The 19,897-nt window shown below is 40.1% G+C and overlaps 2 protein-coding genes across 3 annotated transcripts in view; both read left to right on the top strand.

Moving 5' to 3' along the window:
* The first annotated feature begins 1,467 nt into the window (after positions 1-1,467).
* On the top strand, positions 1,468-4,604 carry sostdc1a (sclerostin domain containing 1a). Its single transcript, XM_079640395.1, has 2 exons — positions 1,468-1,742; positions 3,275-4,604. Exons 1-2 carry the CDS (start codon positions 1,532-1,534, stop codon positions 3,718-3,720), a joined length of 657 nt encoding a protein of 218 aa, XP_079496521.1. The 5' UTR covers positions 1,468-1,531; the 3' UTR covers positions 3,721-4,604.
* Positions 4,605-5,761: 1,157 nt separating this feature from the next.
* The window catches only part of crppa (CDP-L-ribitol pyrophosphorylase A), a 40,477-nt gene continuing 26,341 nt past the window's right edge, over positions 5,762-19,897 (top strand). For both annotated transcript variants that reach the window (XM_079691570.1, XM_079691571.1), the window contains exons 1-6: positions 5,762-6,147; positions 7,781-8,054; positions 12,088-12,237; positions 16,780-16,884; positions 17,662-17,707; positions 19,430-19,527. In XM_079691570.1, coding sequence (XP_079547696.1) covers positions 5,897-6,147; positions 7,781-8,054; positions 12,088-12,237; positions 16,780-16,884; positions 17,662-17,707; positions 19,430-19,527 — 924 coding nt within the window. In that variant the 5' untranslated portion in view covers positions 5,762-5,896. The remainder of the gene's footprint in view (positions 6,148-7,780; positions 8,055-12,087; positions 12,238-16,779; positions 16,885-17,661; positions 17,708-19,429; positions 19,528-19,897) is intronic.

Here is a 19,897-nt window from a genome sequence, read left to right as displayed (position 1 = left end):
CTCTAATTATTCTAAACTAAGGAAAACATCACCGATGCCAAATAACTTAGACTTTTGACCATTTCAGAGGAAATGTAGCAACATTTCTCATTAAGTCTTATTCTCTCTGCTGTTTGAGAAATGGCTTGCAGATGGAGAAGTCATCAGGTGCAAGAATGCAACAAAATGTCATCTTTTTCTTTCTTTCCCTCATTCTGTCCTGACTTCCCTTCTGCAGCTGATCTAAAAATACAATGTGAAGGTTCAAGGCTTTTGCTTTATAGTGAAATTACAGAACAGTACCTTCATTTTTCAAACTTTTAAATTACGATTTTGTACATCAACAGGTTTGTTTGTCATCCAGCGGATCAAGAAACATCTTACATTTATCCGCCTTCTCGTTTTCCAAAGTGCTGCAGAATGCTAGATGAAACATACAACTTCACACACGCACACACGCACACACACACACACACACACACACACACACACACACACACACACACACACACAAACACAAACACACACACACACACACACACACACACACCTCACAGAGCAGCTGCAGCTTTGATTTGGAGTTTAGAGAGGGAGGGAGAATTTAATTTCCTCTCAAATTAAACTAATTAAGGAAGGGATTCAAACAAGCAGGAACATTTTGGTCACAGCAACTCGACTACTGCCATGAAGATTTGTATATGAAATCCAGAAAGAAGACAAGAGTTAACATGCAGTGTTACAAACCAAACATAAACAAACCAAACTCAGCTTTCCATAGTTAAAAGGAACACCCAGAAAATTACGAATACAGTCCAAGAACAGCAGGAGTCACTGAAAGCAAAGTCTGTTAATAATAACATTGCATAACAACAGCATAGAGCAACAGTACATATTACTTCAAAAGCAGTTGGCCAAAGATTTGTGTAAACATGAAAGGAATCTTATTTAGGACGGTTTGGAAAGCTGGTGTTCAACTGCAAATCTGTATAATATCCAGATCTGTATTCTTATTTTATAACAAAAAAATATTTGAATTGCAATTTCTCCGTTTAGAATATATATTTACTTTTTTTTTTAATGTTATTGATTCAAACTAATTCCAAAAATAAAGGAGTACGCTTATCACTGCCTAAGTCTTTAGGCCTATGTCTTTTTTTGATGAAGTTCGGTACAACAATTGAAAACAATGGAAATGATTCCAATATTTTATCCTTTTACTAAAGAAAAAAAACGTCCTCTTATCATTATATCACACATCAAAAACAAGTGTTAATGTGCCAATCACTCAGGCATCTAATCCCATCATCATTATCATCATCATGAATCCAGAAACAACGTTTAAACCCCGCAACCAAAAGCGAGTGGGAGGGGTTATTTTAAGAGCGTACATTTGTTTGCAACCAATCACAGCTTCATAACAGAGACGCACCTGAGGAGCTGCCAAAGCGCGAGGCGGACCGGCTGTATAAAAGCTCGGGTCTCACATGTTCCTCCAGCATCAGTCTCTCTCTCCAAGCGGACCTACATCTCTCCCTCTTCCCAGAGAGCAATCATGATGCACCTGAGTGCGTACGAGACGTCATGCCATTCCTTGGTCGTACTTTGCATCCTGCTGAGGAATTGCCATGCATTACAAAACGACGCCACGGAGCTCCTGTTATCGCACGTGAGCGCGCCGGTGCCGGAGGTTCAGAGCAATGTGACTCTGAACCGAGCCCGGACCGGCGGGAGAGGAGCGGGCAGCGCAGGTCAGGACAGAGGGGGTGAGAACCGGAGCCGCTTTATTATTTGTTTATTCCTCATAAACTGCAAAAATATTTGTATAGAGACGTACGTGTGTGTGTGTGTGTGTGTGTGTGTGTGTGTGTGTGTGTGTGTGTGTGTGTGTGTGTGTGTGTGTGTGTGTGTGTGTGTGTGTGTGTGTGTGTGTGTGTGTGTGTGTGTGTGTGTGTGTGTGTGTGTGTGTGTGGTATTGATAACGTTCCAGTAACCTTGTGTGTATTTCCAAGATATGCTATTAGATTACTCATCCAATAGCTCTCACCTTTAGACAAGAAAACCGAACTGGCAAATGCAACAATTTTCAATTTTTTCCATTCCACTTTCTGAATTTCTTAATTCGAGGCTGCTTGCAGAAATAAACTCTTGATAAAGCTCATTAATCGCTTTTGTCTTTCGTATCTAAATCTCAATTAGTCAAACAAGGGACCCTTTAATGCGGCACTTAATCCCGTTACCATGATACCTTGATACAACTATATCAAATAGCTAATCTGCAAAAAGTAGCATACAGGCTATCAAATTAGTGCGGTATGAAACATTTAGAAAATATCAAAACAAATTCTATATGGTAACAGTAAAGTTTGGATAAAGTCTTGTGCAGGGGTGTTGTGTCAAAGCACACACTGAGCTCATACAGTTGGCTTTGGTCCAGGCAGGTATAGCCCACTGGGTGTCAGTGTGGCTGAATAGAGGTGATCTCCCATGAAGCCTCCTATTTTTGCTCTGAGGCATTCCCAGCAGCCAGTGGTGAAGGAAGGAGGGGAGCAAGGGAGTTCATTCATCAAACACTGTCACATGGGGGGGGCATTGTCACTGAGCTGTATGAATGGACCTGAGCTTGTGTTACAGTGGTGGAGGGGCGAGCAGGGGGACAGTGTTGGTAGCCTGCAGCAGAATAATACATCCAGTCACAATCCACTGATAAAAAAAGAGACTTTTTTTTCACATGCCAAAGTTCCTCTTCTTTTTGAAGCAAAGGTCAAAATGCTATTGTGGTCCTTGACTTTGCCAGAGGCTAAGAAGGGGCTCAAAACCAAGATAATGTACAGGATAAAGGACTGGAAAGTTATCCATTATTATCGTTATTAACGTTTCAATACCATGATGAAGTAATGACATGCATTCACTGGTGTGTCATTTTGTTGTCTCAATTAGTGCTCGGAAAACTGAATCTTACGTTAGAGCTGCAACAATTAACCAGTTCGTGGAAATCAACCAACAACTATCAAAAGATTCAAAATATTGTTTTGGTTGTTTTTAAGTCAACATTATCTAATTTCTGCCTCTCAAATGTAAGGATTAGCTTCTTTTCTTTTTCATTTAGATTTTTGGAATGAAAAAACAAGACATTTAAAGATGTCACGTCAGGATGTGTGAACATTTAATACGCTTTTTTCACTACTCACTGCCTTTTTCTATACAAAAAACAATTGATAAATGCATGATTTAGAAATGTTCTCCAATATACGTCCAGCTGTCAGATTCTCATAATTCTCATTGTGTCTTCCCACAGAGCGAGGCCAAATTGGATGCAGAGAGCTGAGGTCCACAAAGTACATCTCTGATGGCCACTGCACCAGCATCAACCCCATCAAGGAGCTGGTGTGCGCTGGAGAGTGTCTCCCAGCTCAGATGCTTCAGAACTGGATCGGAGGCGCCTATAGCAGGAAGCTCTGGGGTCGTCGGAGCAGCAACCAGGACTGGCGGTGTGTCAACGACAAGACCCGCACCCAGCGCATACAGCTGCAATGCCAGGATGGCAGCACGAGAACATACAAAATCACTGTTGTCACCTCCTGCAAGTGCAAGAGGTACTCGAGGATGCACAACGAGTCGGGCAACAAATTCGAGGAGCCGGCTTTGTTGCCACCGCAGCTCCTGCGTAAGCACAAGTCCAAGAACAAGAGGAGGCTGGGGAAGGACCGGCTGAGTGAGAACTGGCACGAAGCTGAGCCCTGAGACTCACTCTGAATCCTTATGACCCTACGGAGTTTTGTCTCTGTGACATTGAGACACTATGTCCAGAGTTTGTGGATTATCTCTCAATGTGACTGGGACTTAATTTAGGTGAAGCTGGTTCCCTACTATGATGGGAGAACTCCAAAAGGCATGCTAAGGACTTTTCTTGTTGTTATATCCAAAAGGTGAAAAGATAATGTGAACAGAACTGGGGTGTACAATCTGCAGTGCTTTCTGGAGCCCCAAGCTAACACACAATGTCCCTGAATGTAGCCATATGCATGCGTTCCTATCTATGGTTCCTATATATTCAGTGTATGTGCAGATGGAGAGCTAAAGTTCAAGCACCAACACCAGTAAACACCAAACATCTCAAACAAAATTCAGTGTAAATACTTGTACATATATCAAATTCTTATTTGCCTTTTTAAGAATGGCCATGTGTATAAAATGTTACTTTGTAAGATTTAGGATTTTTTGATGTAATATATTCTCTGTGACAACATATCATATGATTGCTTAATTGACTTCAGAATGTGGGTAAAACCTGGAAAAGCTTTGTCATCAATCAGTCTAGTAACTTTATACAAAATAAATATCCCTTTTTGTATCACATGTATTGTTGTCTTTGGAGGCTTTACCAGGTATGACACTTCAGTTAACCATTATAACCCATGCAAAGCAATATGAAGTTCTTATGTTAGACTGACTGGTGAAAATTAGAAGTACATTTACAACATATCTACAGAGGAATAGTCTTGATTTGAGACACTAGGTTCTTCAACTACCTATGTGTAATAGATGATTTCATTTATCTTTCTTTTATTCTAACTGTCATTTAGTTGTACACTTGTATATACATTAAAGGTCCCATGTCATCCTTTTCCGGTTATTACCCCTTCCCTTATGTGTTATGAAGGTTTTTATGCATGTAAACGGTCTGCAAAGTCACAAACCCTCAAAGTACATCCTGTAGCGAGTAAAACTCTAACACAGAAAATACCTGTCTATGCTGCCCCAGAAGGCCTCGTTGGAGATTTCTCTTTTTCTTCCTGGGTACAGTGACGTGACCATACCAAAATGGACCCATTGGTCCAAATGGACCAATCCGTGGAGCTCCTCACACACACACACTCTCTCTCAGTGGCTAAACTGTGACGCGCTGGGGGGGAGGGGGTGCTAGTGGAGCGCTTACACTGTAGGTGCGGGTGCTAGTGGAGCCTCGCAGATGGGGGTGCTGCAGCCCCCTCAGCACACACCCCCAGGAGCTCCAACAAGCCGTTTAGGACAGAGAGTGAATACACTATACAGAGTATGAGCATTTCTGTATGAGAAACCAATGTGCGTTTGGAAAATTGCACAATAGAAATCTATACCCCAACAATGGAATTATGATCAGTAGAAATTGCCATGACATATGGGACCTTTAAAATATATAATGTTGGTAATGTTATACTGCATAAATGCTCAAATGCTGATAGTTGATAATTGAGTATGAATTGAATATGATTGATATACAAGTTATCGAGAGACATACAACGACAACCTACCTACTGAAATCATGCGAGAACAAGAGCTGCTTGTTATATCCATAGGTTGTATCCAGCAGCATCGCAACGCTTTTCCAGATTGCATTCGCTTGAATCTGACCGGAAATGAAAAAAAATGTGGCATTTAAAAATAAACTTCAATCTAAACTTAACTTTTCTTTTCATTACAATACAGTATGATGAACTGGCAATATACTTGCCAATTCAGATGAAGTTTCCTACGCACTCCCCCCACATCTCAGGGGCAAGCATTTTACTATTCTGAAGAAAAAAAGCTCTAGACTACTTAGTTATTCGCTTCTCTGGGGATCCAGAGGCCTTTTACTTTCTCACCTTTAGAACTAAAACATCTGAAAACAGTTATGTTATAGACACATATGTCAGCCCAATGCCCAATTATATGCACCTTAGAAGCTTTTTGGTAAAATAAACTAATAAAACCTAGACTAAAGTTTTTGTTTTATTTTGAAAGCATTCAACGGAAACACTGCATTAAACGGTTCCAGCTTTACAGTGCTGTTTTTCTAAATATCCATCCACGTTGCCGCTATTTTGCCTCCCCGCCCGATCAGCGGGAAATGGACCGTTTTAGAAATTACCTGCCGTGACCCCTCACCCACCAGCTGATGGAGGATCACCACAAAAAGATGCAAAGCGATAGTTGTGACCCAGACAGGCCCACTCATCCCGGAACTTTCCCAACCTGTGAGGCCGGGAGGAGCGACCACCAGCCGGCGGAACGCAGCGTCGACTTCCCGGTGTCAGTCGTTCTCCCTGCCGGAGGCACCGGGGAAAGAACCGGTCTACAGACACCGAAACAGTTCTGCCTGTTTATGGGTCGGCCGCTCATAAGCTACACCATACAGGCTTTCGAGAGGTAGGAGAATGAAAAGGAGTACACTTAAAATGTCATAATCCCCTTTTGTGAACATATGCAACCTGCAGGTAGGCTACAGGTGTAAATTACGTTGGTGACAACAGGTCCTTCACTTTCTCTAACGGCCGGTGTGTGGCGTGTGTCTGTGTGGACCATAGGTGTGGACCGTTAGCTTAATGTAACTAAGTACATTTATTCAAGTAATTTTACTTTACTTGAGTTCAAATAAGAGGTACTCATACTCTCTTTGCACACCACTTTTTATCCACTACAATTCGGAGTGAACATTATGCAAGTTTGTGCATGAAAAGTTGATCAAATATGATGTTTTGTCATAAATGAAACCCCCTTCATTGTCTGTTTTTATAAATGACATATTAACTAAATGTACATTACAATACACACATCAATACATACACAAATATCTGTCTTTACATTTTAATTTAAAATGTAAAGTACTACAAATCTATAGGCAAAGATTTGTAATAATCCTGGCGCTGAGTTTCCAAAATGGCCTCATAGCCTACTCTGAGAGATTAGTGATACCTACCATGGGATGAACAAAGCTCAGGATTTACACTTTTATGTAATTTTATGGTTTATAATATTGCCCATCTGCAGGTGGACAGAGAAAACCAGGGCAGCGTTATTCTTAAACATCAGATTCATGTTTATTATGTGCACTTCTAAAATACGTCAGGATTTGTAAGGTGCTATGAAAATCAATCTTACTAGCCTACTTACTTTTGTTAAGTGTACTATTATCAATCTTATTTAACAATGTATCAAATCATTGATACATAATGATGAAGAGAGGATGGATGTCTACAGTGTGTTATGATCATTGCCTGTCCTTCATTACAACATTAGTACAATAACAACCGGTTTGATAATCCGATGTGTCTGCTCTTAGCTTTTTGACAGTGTTCACATGTTGTCGGGAAATGAACTACTTCCTGCAACATCTTGGGTCTAGACAGCAGGATGCAGATGCTCCCTGCATCTGTGTGGCCTGAGTGCTTACAAGAAGTTAAAATAGGTAATCAGTGTCAGTACTGATTAGTGGTTGATTTGGATCAATAATCCAAACTGGGTGATTTAAAAGTAGGGCCGCATGGGTCTGTAATTGGCTCTAGATGCATGATAATATATTATTATTTGACAATGTTGAGACTTTTTGATTATTTAGGCAAAATAATTTATGTAAAGAATAGCTCAGCACTCTGGGAACTACGCTAATTTGATTTCCCTCTCCTGTTTGTATCCTAAATATGATGTCAAAGCCAACAGACCCTTAGCTTAGTTTAGTAGAACAACAAAACCACAACTTTTAAACACCTTTTTATATTGTACTTTTGCTGGTTTTAACTTTTTCTCAGTTGTATTTCTTATTTAAACCAAATATCTTTGGGTTTGGACTCTTGGTTGCCCAATACAAGCATTTTCAACTTTAAACAGGCGTTTTCAACATTCTTCAGATGAAACAAGCAAGTAAATCAATAGATTAGTTACAGCCAGAATTCCTATATGTAAAAAAACTATAGTAGGTGTTATGTTCTGCCTACCCTCCTTGGTTATTATGACTTCTCACCTGACAAAACAAACGTTGCTGAGTAGACTCTGTGTTTTGCAGGGTGTCATGGATCCAGAGCATTGTAGTCGTTGTTGCCAGAGAACACATGGACCTCATGACAGACATCGTCCAGCAGTTCCAGCACACGAAGGTTCGAGTGGTGCCAGGCGGCTCGACTCGCCACAGGTCGATATATAACGGAGTCCTGGCTCTGGGGGAGGAGGGGAGGCCGGTGGCGGACAAACCGAAGGTGGTCCTCATCCACGATGCTGTGCGGCCTTTTGTGGAGGAGGATTTTTTGTACAAGATAGCCATGGCTGCCAAGGAACAAGGAGTCAGTATGATAACAGCTCGTATATCTCACATAATATAAAAATGTATATGTTTGTGTTTTTGTCTGTTGACACCTTTTTAAAGACAACAACTTGGAATTATGGAAACTGGAATTTATATGTTTTCTAAACCATTAGCTGGATTTATCAAGAAAGTAAAGAAATCACAATCTCCTGGAAAAGTGGGCATTTATCACTATTTTTAGACATTTGAGACAAAATAGTCTACTATTTAAAAATTAAATCGTTAATCGTGAAAATAATTGTGAGATGCAGCATGAAAACACATGCTGATTTTGAGCCCAGTTTCCAGATTGTGTCTGATTCTAAACCTTGCAGAGGTATCAAGAGGGTGTAGCATTTTTTATTTTTTTTCTACAGAAATCTATGGAAATTGGGCTTTTGCTCACTGCAATTAGTTCAATGCTGCCACGAGGAAGCATTTAAAGCTCAGTTAATGTCAGAACTTGGAAATTATCATAATTAAAATGATCTGCAATTATCTTTTATGTAAACATAGCTTGTAAATATGTAACCTTTATGGATAGCCTGTGTTTCCTCATCGTAATGCGTCTACAAATTGAAGAAACAACCCCAAAATGCCAGTAGTTCCTCATGCTTGGAAAGCGAAGTTAAACTAATTAAATCTCGAGTGTAGCTCTTTTCTTCATCTAACTTTTGCTGAAAACCAGAGAAGGTCAATTACAGAACAATTCAAACAAAATCCATCATGGTCAGCTGCAGTTTAAAGAATCAAAACTCGCACCTTATGGGATGACAAGTTACCAACTGCAACACGTCTTATTTGTTTGTGCAAACCCGTGCTTCATTTTTCAACGTGCAGTGTGAACATAATTAAACCAAACACTAAAAGTACAACAACGTTTTCTTGTCAGCTTTGACCAAAGAAGACAAACAGTTCTTGTGATTACACCTTAAGGTCTTTCCATCTTTTTTGAGAAACTGTTTATCAGTTTGACAGATCCATCGCTCCCGGTGGTGAGGTTTATTTCATCAGTGATGGATGGAAAACATTCAGGCCGAAGTCACGCCTGCCGTGACGACCTTACTTGCAGATTAGTCTCATATTGATTCATGACTGAGACTCTGTTCAATGCAGGTCACAAAGGTTGTGAAGAAAGCAAGAGCTCCCTGACGTGAGGGCAACATTAATGGTATGTTTGAGAGTGTGTGTGTGCTTTGTGATGAACTTTCACAGCAGGCGGTCTGGTCTTCATTATCCTGCCAGTGTCCACGCTCATGGCAAGGAGCCCGTCTCCACTGAAAAGCAGCAGATTCATTTTGATTTTAACAGCATGTGTAACACGCAGAACACATGTTTGCTTTCATTTCATTTGCGAGACGTTCCTCGCGCACGGGCTCGCTGACCGTCAACTCTTAGAAACTGCCTTCCATCTATCATGCTGTTGGGAGAGAAAAATATTCTCTCACAAATGTGGATTATTTTCTATTTCCAAGAAGTACAAGCAGTGTGCACTACAGCTGTTAGGATGGATTTTATATTACTGTGTAATATGGCTGCTGACTCAAAGTATGACCGATTTGTTTCATGATTATATTATGATATTGTGCATGATTTTAGTCTTTCAAAAAACACTGCAGATTTGCAATTATTGATTATTTCCACTATTGATTAATCTGCAAATCATTTCATAATATCTTTTTTTTATAAATGTATAAATAATTCAAATGTATTTTCCCATTATAGTCCATATTGATGTCTTGTATGATATCAACAGAGATAAGCAGGAAATATCCATCTTTGAGAACTTTAAACCAGATATAGGGCGGTGGTGGCGAAGTCGATATGGGACTTGGCTTGGCAACTGGAAGGTCACCAGTTCAAGTTCAGGTGTCCCTGAGCAAGGCACCGTTCCCTACACTGCTCCCCGGGCGCCGTTCAAAATGGCAGCACACTTCTCCTAACACTAGGATGGGTCAAATGCAGGGAAACAATTTCCCCACAGGGATTAATAAAGTATATCAAAATAAAAAAAATCAAATATATATGACATTTTTGAATGAAAAATTAATTAAAATTATTATCAGGATAGTTACCGATTATTTTTCTCTCGATTGATTAATCCATTATTTGCTTAATGATTGCAGATCTTAATTTATTGAAACAAGATTGTTATGTTTTTACCACAACTTCAACAAAAACTGGTAGGAAAACTAAGATAAATGAATTTTGACTTTCATAGTTTGTTTACTGTCAAACTTTATTAAAAAATAAATTGACAACATCAACATGTATGTGTTGTTAATAAAAGCTGATCTGTGCGCTGACTGTATCATAAAACCCATCAAGCGCCAAGTCAGCAATATGTTTTAGATAATTGATTAAATCATTGTACAGTGGGGCAAAAAGTATTTAGTCAGCCACCATTTGTGCAAGTTCTCCCACTTAAAAAGATGAGAGAGGCCTGTAATTTTCATCCTAGGTATACCTCAACTATGAGAGAGAAAATGAGAAAAAGAAAATCCAGAAAATCACATTGTCTGATTTTGAAAGACTTTCTTTGCAAATTATGGTGAAAAATAAGTATTTGGTCACCGACAAACAAACAAGATTTCTGGCTCTCACAGACCTGTAACTTCTTCTTTAAGAGCCTCCTCTGTCCTCCACTATTTAACTGTATTAATGGCAACTGTTTTGAACAGTCACACTCCAAACTCCACTATGGCCAAGACCAAAGAGCTGTCAAAGGACACCAGAAAAAAAATGGTAGACCTGCACCAGGCTGGGAAGACTGCATCTGCAATAGGAAAGCAGCTTGGTGTGAAGAAATCAACGGTGGGAACAATTATTAGAAAATGGAAGACATACAAGACCACTGATAATCTCCCTCGATCTGGGGCTCAACGCAAGATCTCACCCCGTGGGGTCAAAATGATCACAAGAACGGTGAGCAAAAATCCCAGAACCACACGGGGGGACCTAGTCAATGACCTGCAGAGAGCTGGGACCAAAGTAACAAAGGCTACCATCAGTAACACACTACGCCGCCAGGGACTCAAATCATGCAGTGCCAGACGTGTCCCCCTGCTTAAGCCAGTACATGTCCAGGCCCGTCTGAAGTTTGCTAGAGAGCATTTAGATGATCCAGAAGAGGATTGGGAGAATGTCATATGGTCAGATGAAACCAAAATATAACTTTTTGGTAAAAACTCAACTAGACGTGTTTGGAGGAGAAAGAATGCTGAGTTGCATCCAAAGAACACCATACCTACTGTGAAACATGGGGGTGGAAACATCATGCTTTGGGGCTGTTTTTCTGCAAAGGGACCAGGACGACTGATCCGTGTAGGAAAGAATGAATGGGGCCATGTATCGTGAGATTTTGAATGACAACCTCCTTCCATCAGCAAGGGCATTGAAGATGAAACGTGGCTGGTTCTTTCAGCATGACAATGATCCCAAACACACCGCCCGGGCAACGAAGGACTGTCTTCGTAAGAAGCATTTCAAGGTCCTGGAGTGGCCTAGCCAGTCTCCAAATCTCAACCCCATAGAAAATCTTTGGAGGGAGTTGAAAGTCTGTGTTGCCCAGCGACAGCCCCAAAACATCACTGCTCTAGAGAAGATCTGCATGGAGGAATGGGCCAAACTACCAGCAACAGTGTGTGAAAACCTTGTGAAGACTTACAGAAAACGTTTGACCTCTGTCATTGCCAACAAAGGGTATATAACAAAGTATTGAGATTAACTTTTGTTATTGACCAAATACTTATTTTCCACCATAATTTGCAAATAAAGTCTTTAAAAATCAGACAATGTGATTTTCTGGATTTTTTTTCTTCTCATTTTGTCTCTCATAGTTGAGGTATACCTAGGATGAAAATTACAGGCCTCTCATCTTTTTAAGTGGGAGAACTTACACAATTGGTGGCTGACAATACTTTTTTGCCCCACTGTATATGAATACACAGATTGAGCTTGTTTAGTGATAAAATATCTATCTTTTATTGTATTTTAAACAAATACTAAATACTTGTTTTTTTTCCGCCCAGGCAGCAGGAGCTATCCGACCTCTCGTTTCCACGGTGATAGCCACCACATCAGAGGGCTACCTGGACCATTCTCTCGAGCGAGGAAAGTACAGAGCCAGTGAGATGCCTCAGGGATTCACATATGATGTCATCTATCAAGCCTATCAGAAGGTAGAGTCTGTCATTTCATTCACATTTAACACATACCAGGGTGTTCCTCTGTTATTAACGTGGGTACAATAAGGTTAAGATGATGACAACAATTAGTGTAAACGGGATAAGAAAGAAAAAGAAACACAATGAGGACATGCCATTAAAAGGTGCAATGTCTAATACCTGGCCAAATGCTCCAAACTAATAGGAGGCAGCATTCTCATCTACTATTGGATCCATACAATACAAGAGTATATTACATTTAAACCTTGCTGTGTGGTGTCCGCACATAGTTTATGTTAGCCATTTGTGCTGCTACAAAGAGGGATAAGTTTTGATATTTTGTTTATTGGACTAAATCCAAACTGGCAGAAGCAAGAAAACAGAGGCAGTGCTGAACTGGCGGAGTGATCAGGCACTGCCCGGGAATAAAAGAAAGTCCTGGCTGATTTTATCACGGCCCAAACTGAAGGTCCGTTTCCTGAGGCTGTGATACATTTCCCTCCTGGCGATGTAGTCTGCCCGTAGCATCATTTTCTTGTTTTTGCAACTTTGAATTTTATCCAATAAACAATATATGAAAGTACAGTATACACTGTTCCCTGTGACCTCTTCATGTTCTGTTAATGATTGATTGAATGTTTTAAACTAAAGCATCCTGCTCATCTCAATTGAGCATGCTTCTTTGTTAGGTTGTTAAAGTTATGGCTGTAGCTAATACCCACAGAATTGAAAAGTAGCAGAAACAACCAGCTTCAGAGAGGGGGGACAAATGAGAAAGCTAATACAATTGATTTTCCCTTATTTTATTGCAGTTACGTGCTGTCTTCCTCAGTTTATTTTACTATTAGTACTTTGGACAATAAAACAATCTTATATTCATCAATTACCAGGGGAAGAGCACATTTATCCATTCATGTAAATCCTTTATTACTGTTTTGTTTTGTTGTTAAATTGAAGAGCGCTGTTGTATTCATTCTGTGCAACTGAAGAAGTTAGGCAGCACACTACGATTCTGAGTGGATTTCTGCAACTGCTATATATTTGCAAAATCAACACATAATATCACAGGTTGGAAAAATCCTGTTCTGCAGCGTTTTACCCACCCCCAAATTATTGCAGAAAAAATTGTTTTTAGTCTTATGAAATAACAGTCACATTGAGATGTATGCTCTAAAAAATTACACCATTTGGATAACAAAGGATTTAATGGTTCTCATACATCATAACAGGCCTTCACAGTCCCTCATTGTTCAGCCGATGTGCCAGAACCTGCAGGGTTTCCCTCTAAAAAGCTTGTGGCGTGGGTGCTATCATTTTCTCTTGGCCTCTGCTGCGTCTGGGAGAGAAAACTACACGTTCATATTTTTCGCCACACTCCAGCAGATTAGTCTGTGGAACAAACGTGAACAAAGGCTAAGTAGGAAAAATGGCGAAAGAGCCCTGAAAATACATGGCACATTTAGGTGCAGTTGGATTAATGGTCTCAGCAGTTGAGTGAGTTTTAATATGTATACCTGAAAAATGGAAATAATTTATCCGCTGACGTAAACTGTAAATGCGTTGATTCTTTGCTGAAAGCAGGGGCTTATTGCTGAGACTTGGCAGGCTAATGCACGCAAACCTAATATTAAAACTAAAATTGTAGAAGTCAACCTTATTTATTTGAGCTTGCTCTTTCAAGCTGCTTGACTTCATTAGATGGATATTGCGATAGCCACGTCTCTGAAGGACGCAGCAAATTGTGAGCCAAGAGCTAAAATATGCCTCAAGTTTCTTTTTTTACTATGTGTAGATTGCTTTGGAAGCTCCTATGGATTTGATATAATAATATATTGAGCTCTCATAAATGCTGCAGAATCAAGGCTGGTCTGGTTGCAAAAATTAGGACAAACTAGGGGGGTGACAAGGGACCCCCTCTCTCTCTCCGTTTTGCTCTCCTGCTAGTCAACCTTTCAAAAAATAGGAAAAGTGTCAGGTTTGGACTGTAGGACAAGCTCATGAAAAATCTCTGGGAGCTGCACATTTGTAGCTTGACATCTTTTGAGAGCAGAAGAACTTAGCAGTGAAAAGACAAAGGGGGAGACACTTTATCCGGTCCCCAGTGAAAGCTTTTGTACCAGGAGATAATGCTAAAGGTAAAATTACCCCTCGACGGAGAGCGTATTCCAGCTGTTATTTCTCTCTTCGGTTCCAGCGTACATGGCATAAAAGACCCCTCTCAGTTATACCTTGATAAAACATTACCCAGCTATAATCTCAGGTAGCATGGATTTGTTTTAGCAGTCTTATGAACTGAAATAAACTAAATTAGCTCATTGCCTCCAAACTTCCCCCTGATCTAAACCATCTACCAAATACCAAGTTCACTGGTACATGGATTAATCTTTTTTAAACATTAAATAAAGGCCTGAAAACTCAAATTATTATTATATGGATTATTGTACCCTGAAAAAGCAAAGGTATACATTATTTTCCAACTTCTGTCCCAGATTCTGCATTAACATGCACCTCAAGATGTGCAGTCACCTGAAATACATTCTAATCAGTTCTAATAGACTTTAATTTCTCTTGGCTCACAAATACATTTTTCATCCTTTATTTATTTATTTTTTGTATCGACTTTCCGTGCATTAGGACAGAACTACCCTTCCTCCCATTTGTAGCACATGCAGCTACAGTCACGCATGTCTTTGTGTAACGGGTTACACATTATTTGAGCTGTTTTGTGCTCAAAAGCATCCCATTTTCATGTGTAGCATTCCCTTTGAATGAAATTGACTAGAGCCACATGTTTCTTACCTACTAAAGAGCATTGGAACAATAACTTGAACAAGGGAAAATAAGGCACTACATCAAGAATGTCACATCTGTGCTGTGGAATAGGTGCAGTGAAAGTAAAGACCATTTTACAAGTTGCTGCTTTTATGATAAAATGTGTTAAACTACTATACTGTATGTTTGGAAATGTTTTTCAGCATCCAACACAAATACATTCCTATGGGTAAAACTGTTAGCCTTTAGATTGAGAAGTGAACAAGAATCAAGTGACCCACCAGGCTGTGGGAAACATTTTTTCAATTTCTAGCATATGTAGGAAAAACATTGTGTAGCATCCAGAGTTATAGAAAAAAGAACTTGCAGAATAACGTCAGAAAAGCTCTTATAACCTGATACAAACAAATTCAGAGAGATAAGATATTTTAACAGTCCATTTGCCAAAGGAAACCATATCGCCTGAAGTGTCTGCTGAAAAATGTGGTGCTGCAGTATCATCCTATGAGCCTGTTTCTGTTCAGACAGCAGCTGCATTCTCGATACAGAGTATGAAAGGTTTTGGACATATTGAGTGAAACATTTGCAGTAAGTTAAAGAAGAATTTGAGAACTCTCAAGGCGACGACAATATGTTGCACAGAACCCCGTCACCTCAGGATTGTCTGGACAAAAGAGTTTTCTCTAACAACTGGCTAATCAGACAGCAGGTCATATTGTCTGCATTCTTGTAAATAACAATGTTAGGCAATAGTTAAAAGCAGGTGTTTTAAGTTGACTTTTTGGCCTCTTCTGAATGGCGATGCTTGTTGAAAGCTTCGGTGCTGAGGCACAATTGCACCAATCTGTCAAACTGGCACCTAATTTGAATGTTACATTTCTTACAATGAATTAACTGTTCAATTTTTTATCATTTCCACATGTACATGTAGACACTTACAAATCTAAGTTGCAGACAGGTTTGAAGTTAAGCAATGGACATTCACATTTAATTTAGGTTATTTCCTGGGTTGTTCCCTTGCAGCGCCCACAGATCAAAAACTCAATCTCAAGATATTATTATCCATTCAGCTTCGATTGCCAAGAAATGATAGTACAACATTCAATTTCCCAAGTAAAGGACATGTTCCTCAGAGCATTATTCCCACTCACTTAAACAATCCACTGACTTTTAGTCTATCGCCACCATGAGGTTCACATTTGTGGTTTTGAGGGGAATGTCTTGCCAACTGTTGGATGGATTGCCTTTAAATGTGTTGAAGACATTCACGGTCTTCACAGGGTGAATTGAAATAACTTAATAATCGCCCTCTAGTGCCTTTTCAGATTAAGATCACTTCTCCTTCTCGTCAACCTCAGCTGTGATAAGTGCTAAAAAGCAAATGTTAGATTTGTACCACACGTAAGTGAGACTAAACAGCAGCATGTGTTTAGCCTCGCAGGACGAGCATGTTAAATATCAGTCTTTTTAGTTAATTGAATCTAGCCTAACACAATTTTTTTTACCTTCCAGTCTATTAAGAATAACATCGAGAATATATCCATCTATGTGTACAATTCTGACATCTATTCTTAAATACAAAGTTTATTATTATACCATAGATTCTCAATACATCTGTCAATGAGTTTGTTTATCTAACCAGGCTTCATTTGGTTGCAGTCTGTGGTGCAGTTCCAACACTACAGTGGTACAACATGGTTTACCACAATTTCACAGAGTGTGATGGAAATGTTTTGTTGTCAACAATAGTCCACAGCTGCTCTTCTCTGTTGTGTCCTTCTGCAGTGCAGTGAGTCAGACTTTGAGTTCGGCACCGAGTGTCTCCATCTGGCTCTGCAGTACTGTGGCACCAAGGCAAAGCTCATCCAGGGCCCGCCAACACTGTGGAAGGTGAGCTCTCCAGGGGGATTGGGGATTGTTGATTTGGTGACATTTTGGTCCATGACAGATGTATTCTCACCTACTGGAAATACTTTTTTCTGTTAAGGAGATCAGTGCAGGAGGTTTTAGCTTTTAATTAGGTTTTCTAGTGGTTTTTCCCCTCAAACATATAGTCCATTATAAACTGAGCTTTAGAGTAAAAGAGCAGCATTCTTTTTCATGACTTATAGCAAGAAATGGCACTTGCAGGGGATAAAGAAAATATAGTTTTTCCTGCCATACCTCCCCTTGCCTGCCACCAATCTTGCACCTCACTCCTATTATTAACCAAAGCTAGGCAACCATGCCCAGAGTATGGACCTTTTTGGCACAAGTAAAGATGGTGGGGGAACTCCGGTTTAAACTAAGGCTCCTGAGCTTCTAAAATGGTTCCTGGAAAAGTTCTTGCAGTGGATTTATGTTATTCGATTCTTTCCTTTGACATTTTCTAGAGGCTTTGGGAGGCAATACTTTTCAAAATGTGTTTCCTTTTTCCCTTGTCCTTAGACACTGTGAAAGCCATTGTCATCGTGTCACTTTTTTACCGCTTTGAGAAAACCAAATGGAATTCCCTCCACCTTTGGTGTTTTTGCGTAGTGCTATCTTTTTTGGAGGTAGATATCTTGTTAATATCCTGGCACATAAAACCAAAGCCATTGCCAGACACCTCCTATGGATACAAATGTGTTTACTATATTTGGGGCAACTCAACTGATCCATTAAAGCCAGGTTTTTTTTCTCCTTCAGGTAACCTACAAACGAGATTTGGCTGCTGCAGAGTCCATTATCAAAGGTGAGTCAGCTCCCGTCTTAATAACATAATGTCAGATAGATTAAATGGTCAGAAAATAGTTTTAGTCTCTTTTTGTTGAATGAACCAAATGACCCCCTGACTGTACGAGAGCAGTGCATTCTTCAAAGCAATGTTCAGCTTGGTTAAAACTTGTTGGGTATAAAGAGTCTGGGAATACTACAAACAGCAAGTCAGGACAAGGGATATTAACACAATCAGAGACAAGGAAATAAACACAGCCCCATATTTCACCCCCCCCCAGCACCTGGACCAACATTTACCTGTTTGATGATGACATAAGGTGCCAGTGATAATTCCCAGGGCCTCTGATGTGAATGAATTCATTGTATGTTTTTTGGAAGAAAGTTCTCACATCTATCAGTATGAGAAACTGTTGTGTGTTTCATTTTGTGTGTCTTTGTGATTTTGTGGGCTGTATGCGATTGCTTGTGCAGGCCTACACATGGCTGTATATCTTTTAAGAAGTGTGCTTATTTGAACACTTTTTAACTGATTTCTAAATGGATGGCTTTTTGAGTGAGGCAGGCCTTCTGGTCCTCAGTTTTTTGCAGCTCTGGCTGTTACAGTTGCAAGAAAAAGTATGTGAACCCTTTGGAATTACCTGGATTTCTGCATAAGTTGGTCATAAAATGTGTTCTGATCTGCACGTTTGAAGTTTGCAAAAGAGCACCTGGATGTTCCACAGCACTACTGAGAAATTATTCTGTAGACAGATGAAACCAAAGTTGAGTTGTTTGGAAGGAACACACAACGCTATGTGTGGAGAAAAAAAGGCACAGCACACCAACATCAAAACCTCATCCCAACTGTGAAGTATGGTGGAGGGAGCATCATGGTTTGGGGCTGCTTTGCTGCCTCAGGGCCTGGACAGATTGCCATCATCGACGGAAAAATGAATTCTCAAGTTTATCAAGACATTTTGCTGGAGAACTTAAGGCCATCTGTCCACCAATTGAAGCTCAACAGAAGATGGGTGATGCAACAGGACAACGACCCAAAGCACAGAAGTAAATCAACAACAGAATGGCTTCAACAGAAGAAAATAGGCCTTCTGGAGTGGCCCAGTCAGAGTCCTGACCTCAACCCAATTGAGATGCTGTGGCATGACCTCAAGAGAGCGATTCACACCAGACATCCCAAGAATATTGCTGAACTGAAACAGTTTTGTAAAAATTCCTCCTGACCGTTGTGCAGGTCTGATATGCAACTATAGGAAACGTTTGGTTGAGGTTATTGCTGCCAAAGGAGGGTCAACCAGTTATTAAATCCAAGGGTTCACATACTTTTTCCACCCTGCACTGTGAATGTTTACATGGTGTGTTCAATAAAAACATAAAAACATATAATTGTTTGTGTGGTTTTAGCTTAAGCAGACTGTGTTTGTCTATTGTTGTGACTTAGATGAAGATCAGAACACATTTTATGACCAGTTTATGCAGAAATCAAGTTAGTTCCAAAGGGTTCACATACTTTTTCTTGCAACTGTATATGTTATTGAGATTGTTCATTTATGTTCTGTTTAGTTACCATTAAGTTCTTATTTCACCGTAAAGGTGCCATTTCTTTGCCCCCCTGGTTCTGGAAGTAAACGTTTTTCTCTGTTAATTGAAACAGTATAACATACTTACAACTGTGTTGGAGAAGTGTTATCTCTGCATGTTCCAGGGGGTTTTGAGACAGTCTTTTGTATTTCTCTTGCAGATACTCTATCGCGGTCGGCGTGTGTTATCACAGGCGGTTCTGCACAAGCCGTCACACTGGCTGGTGCCCTCCAGAAAGCCGTTGGAGCTCTCAACATGGTGAGTGTTTGTCAGTCAAACCCAACTAAAAAAGCGGCTATTTTGATGACAGCATTACTGAAGATCAGTTTGCCATTTATATTTTCCTCAATCTCCCCGTCCCTGTACCTCCAATCCCCCACAAACTGAATGTGAGCTCCACTTGGGTGGGCCCGATGGTGAGACATGCCACCATCTGCGGTCCAACCTCTGATGGAGCTTGTCTGGGACATACACTGTCTGCAGCTTTCCTCCTCTTCATCTGCATCCTCCATCCTAACCTCCTCTTCTCACTCCCCTGCATGCAGCAGAGCAGATGGCGTTCATATTTCCTCTGCAGTGGGAGTTTGCTTGATTAATAAAGTGTTTAGTGATGAGTTCTTACCTCCTC

Source organism: Notothenia rossii, assembly GCF_949606895.1.
Source record: "Notothenia rossii genome assembly, chromosome: 7".
Classification (NCBI taxonomy): Eukaryota; Metazoa; Chordata; class Actinopteri; order Perciformes; family Nototheniidae; genus Notothenia; species Notothenia rossii.
Note: the sequence above shows the minus strand (reverse complement) of the source record. Positions and strands in the feature narration are given on the sequence as shown.

Coding starts and splice junctions, on each gene's coding strand:
- sostdc1a (XM_079640395.1), top strand. CDS start 1,532: ATGATGCACCTGAGTGCGTACGAGACGTCATGCCATTCCTTGGTCGTA. Junction 1,743..3,274: donor CGCAGGTCAGGACAGAGGGG/GTGAGAACCGGA, acceptor GTCTTCCCACAG/AGCGAGGCCAAATTGGATGC.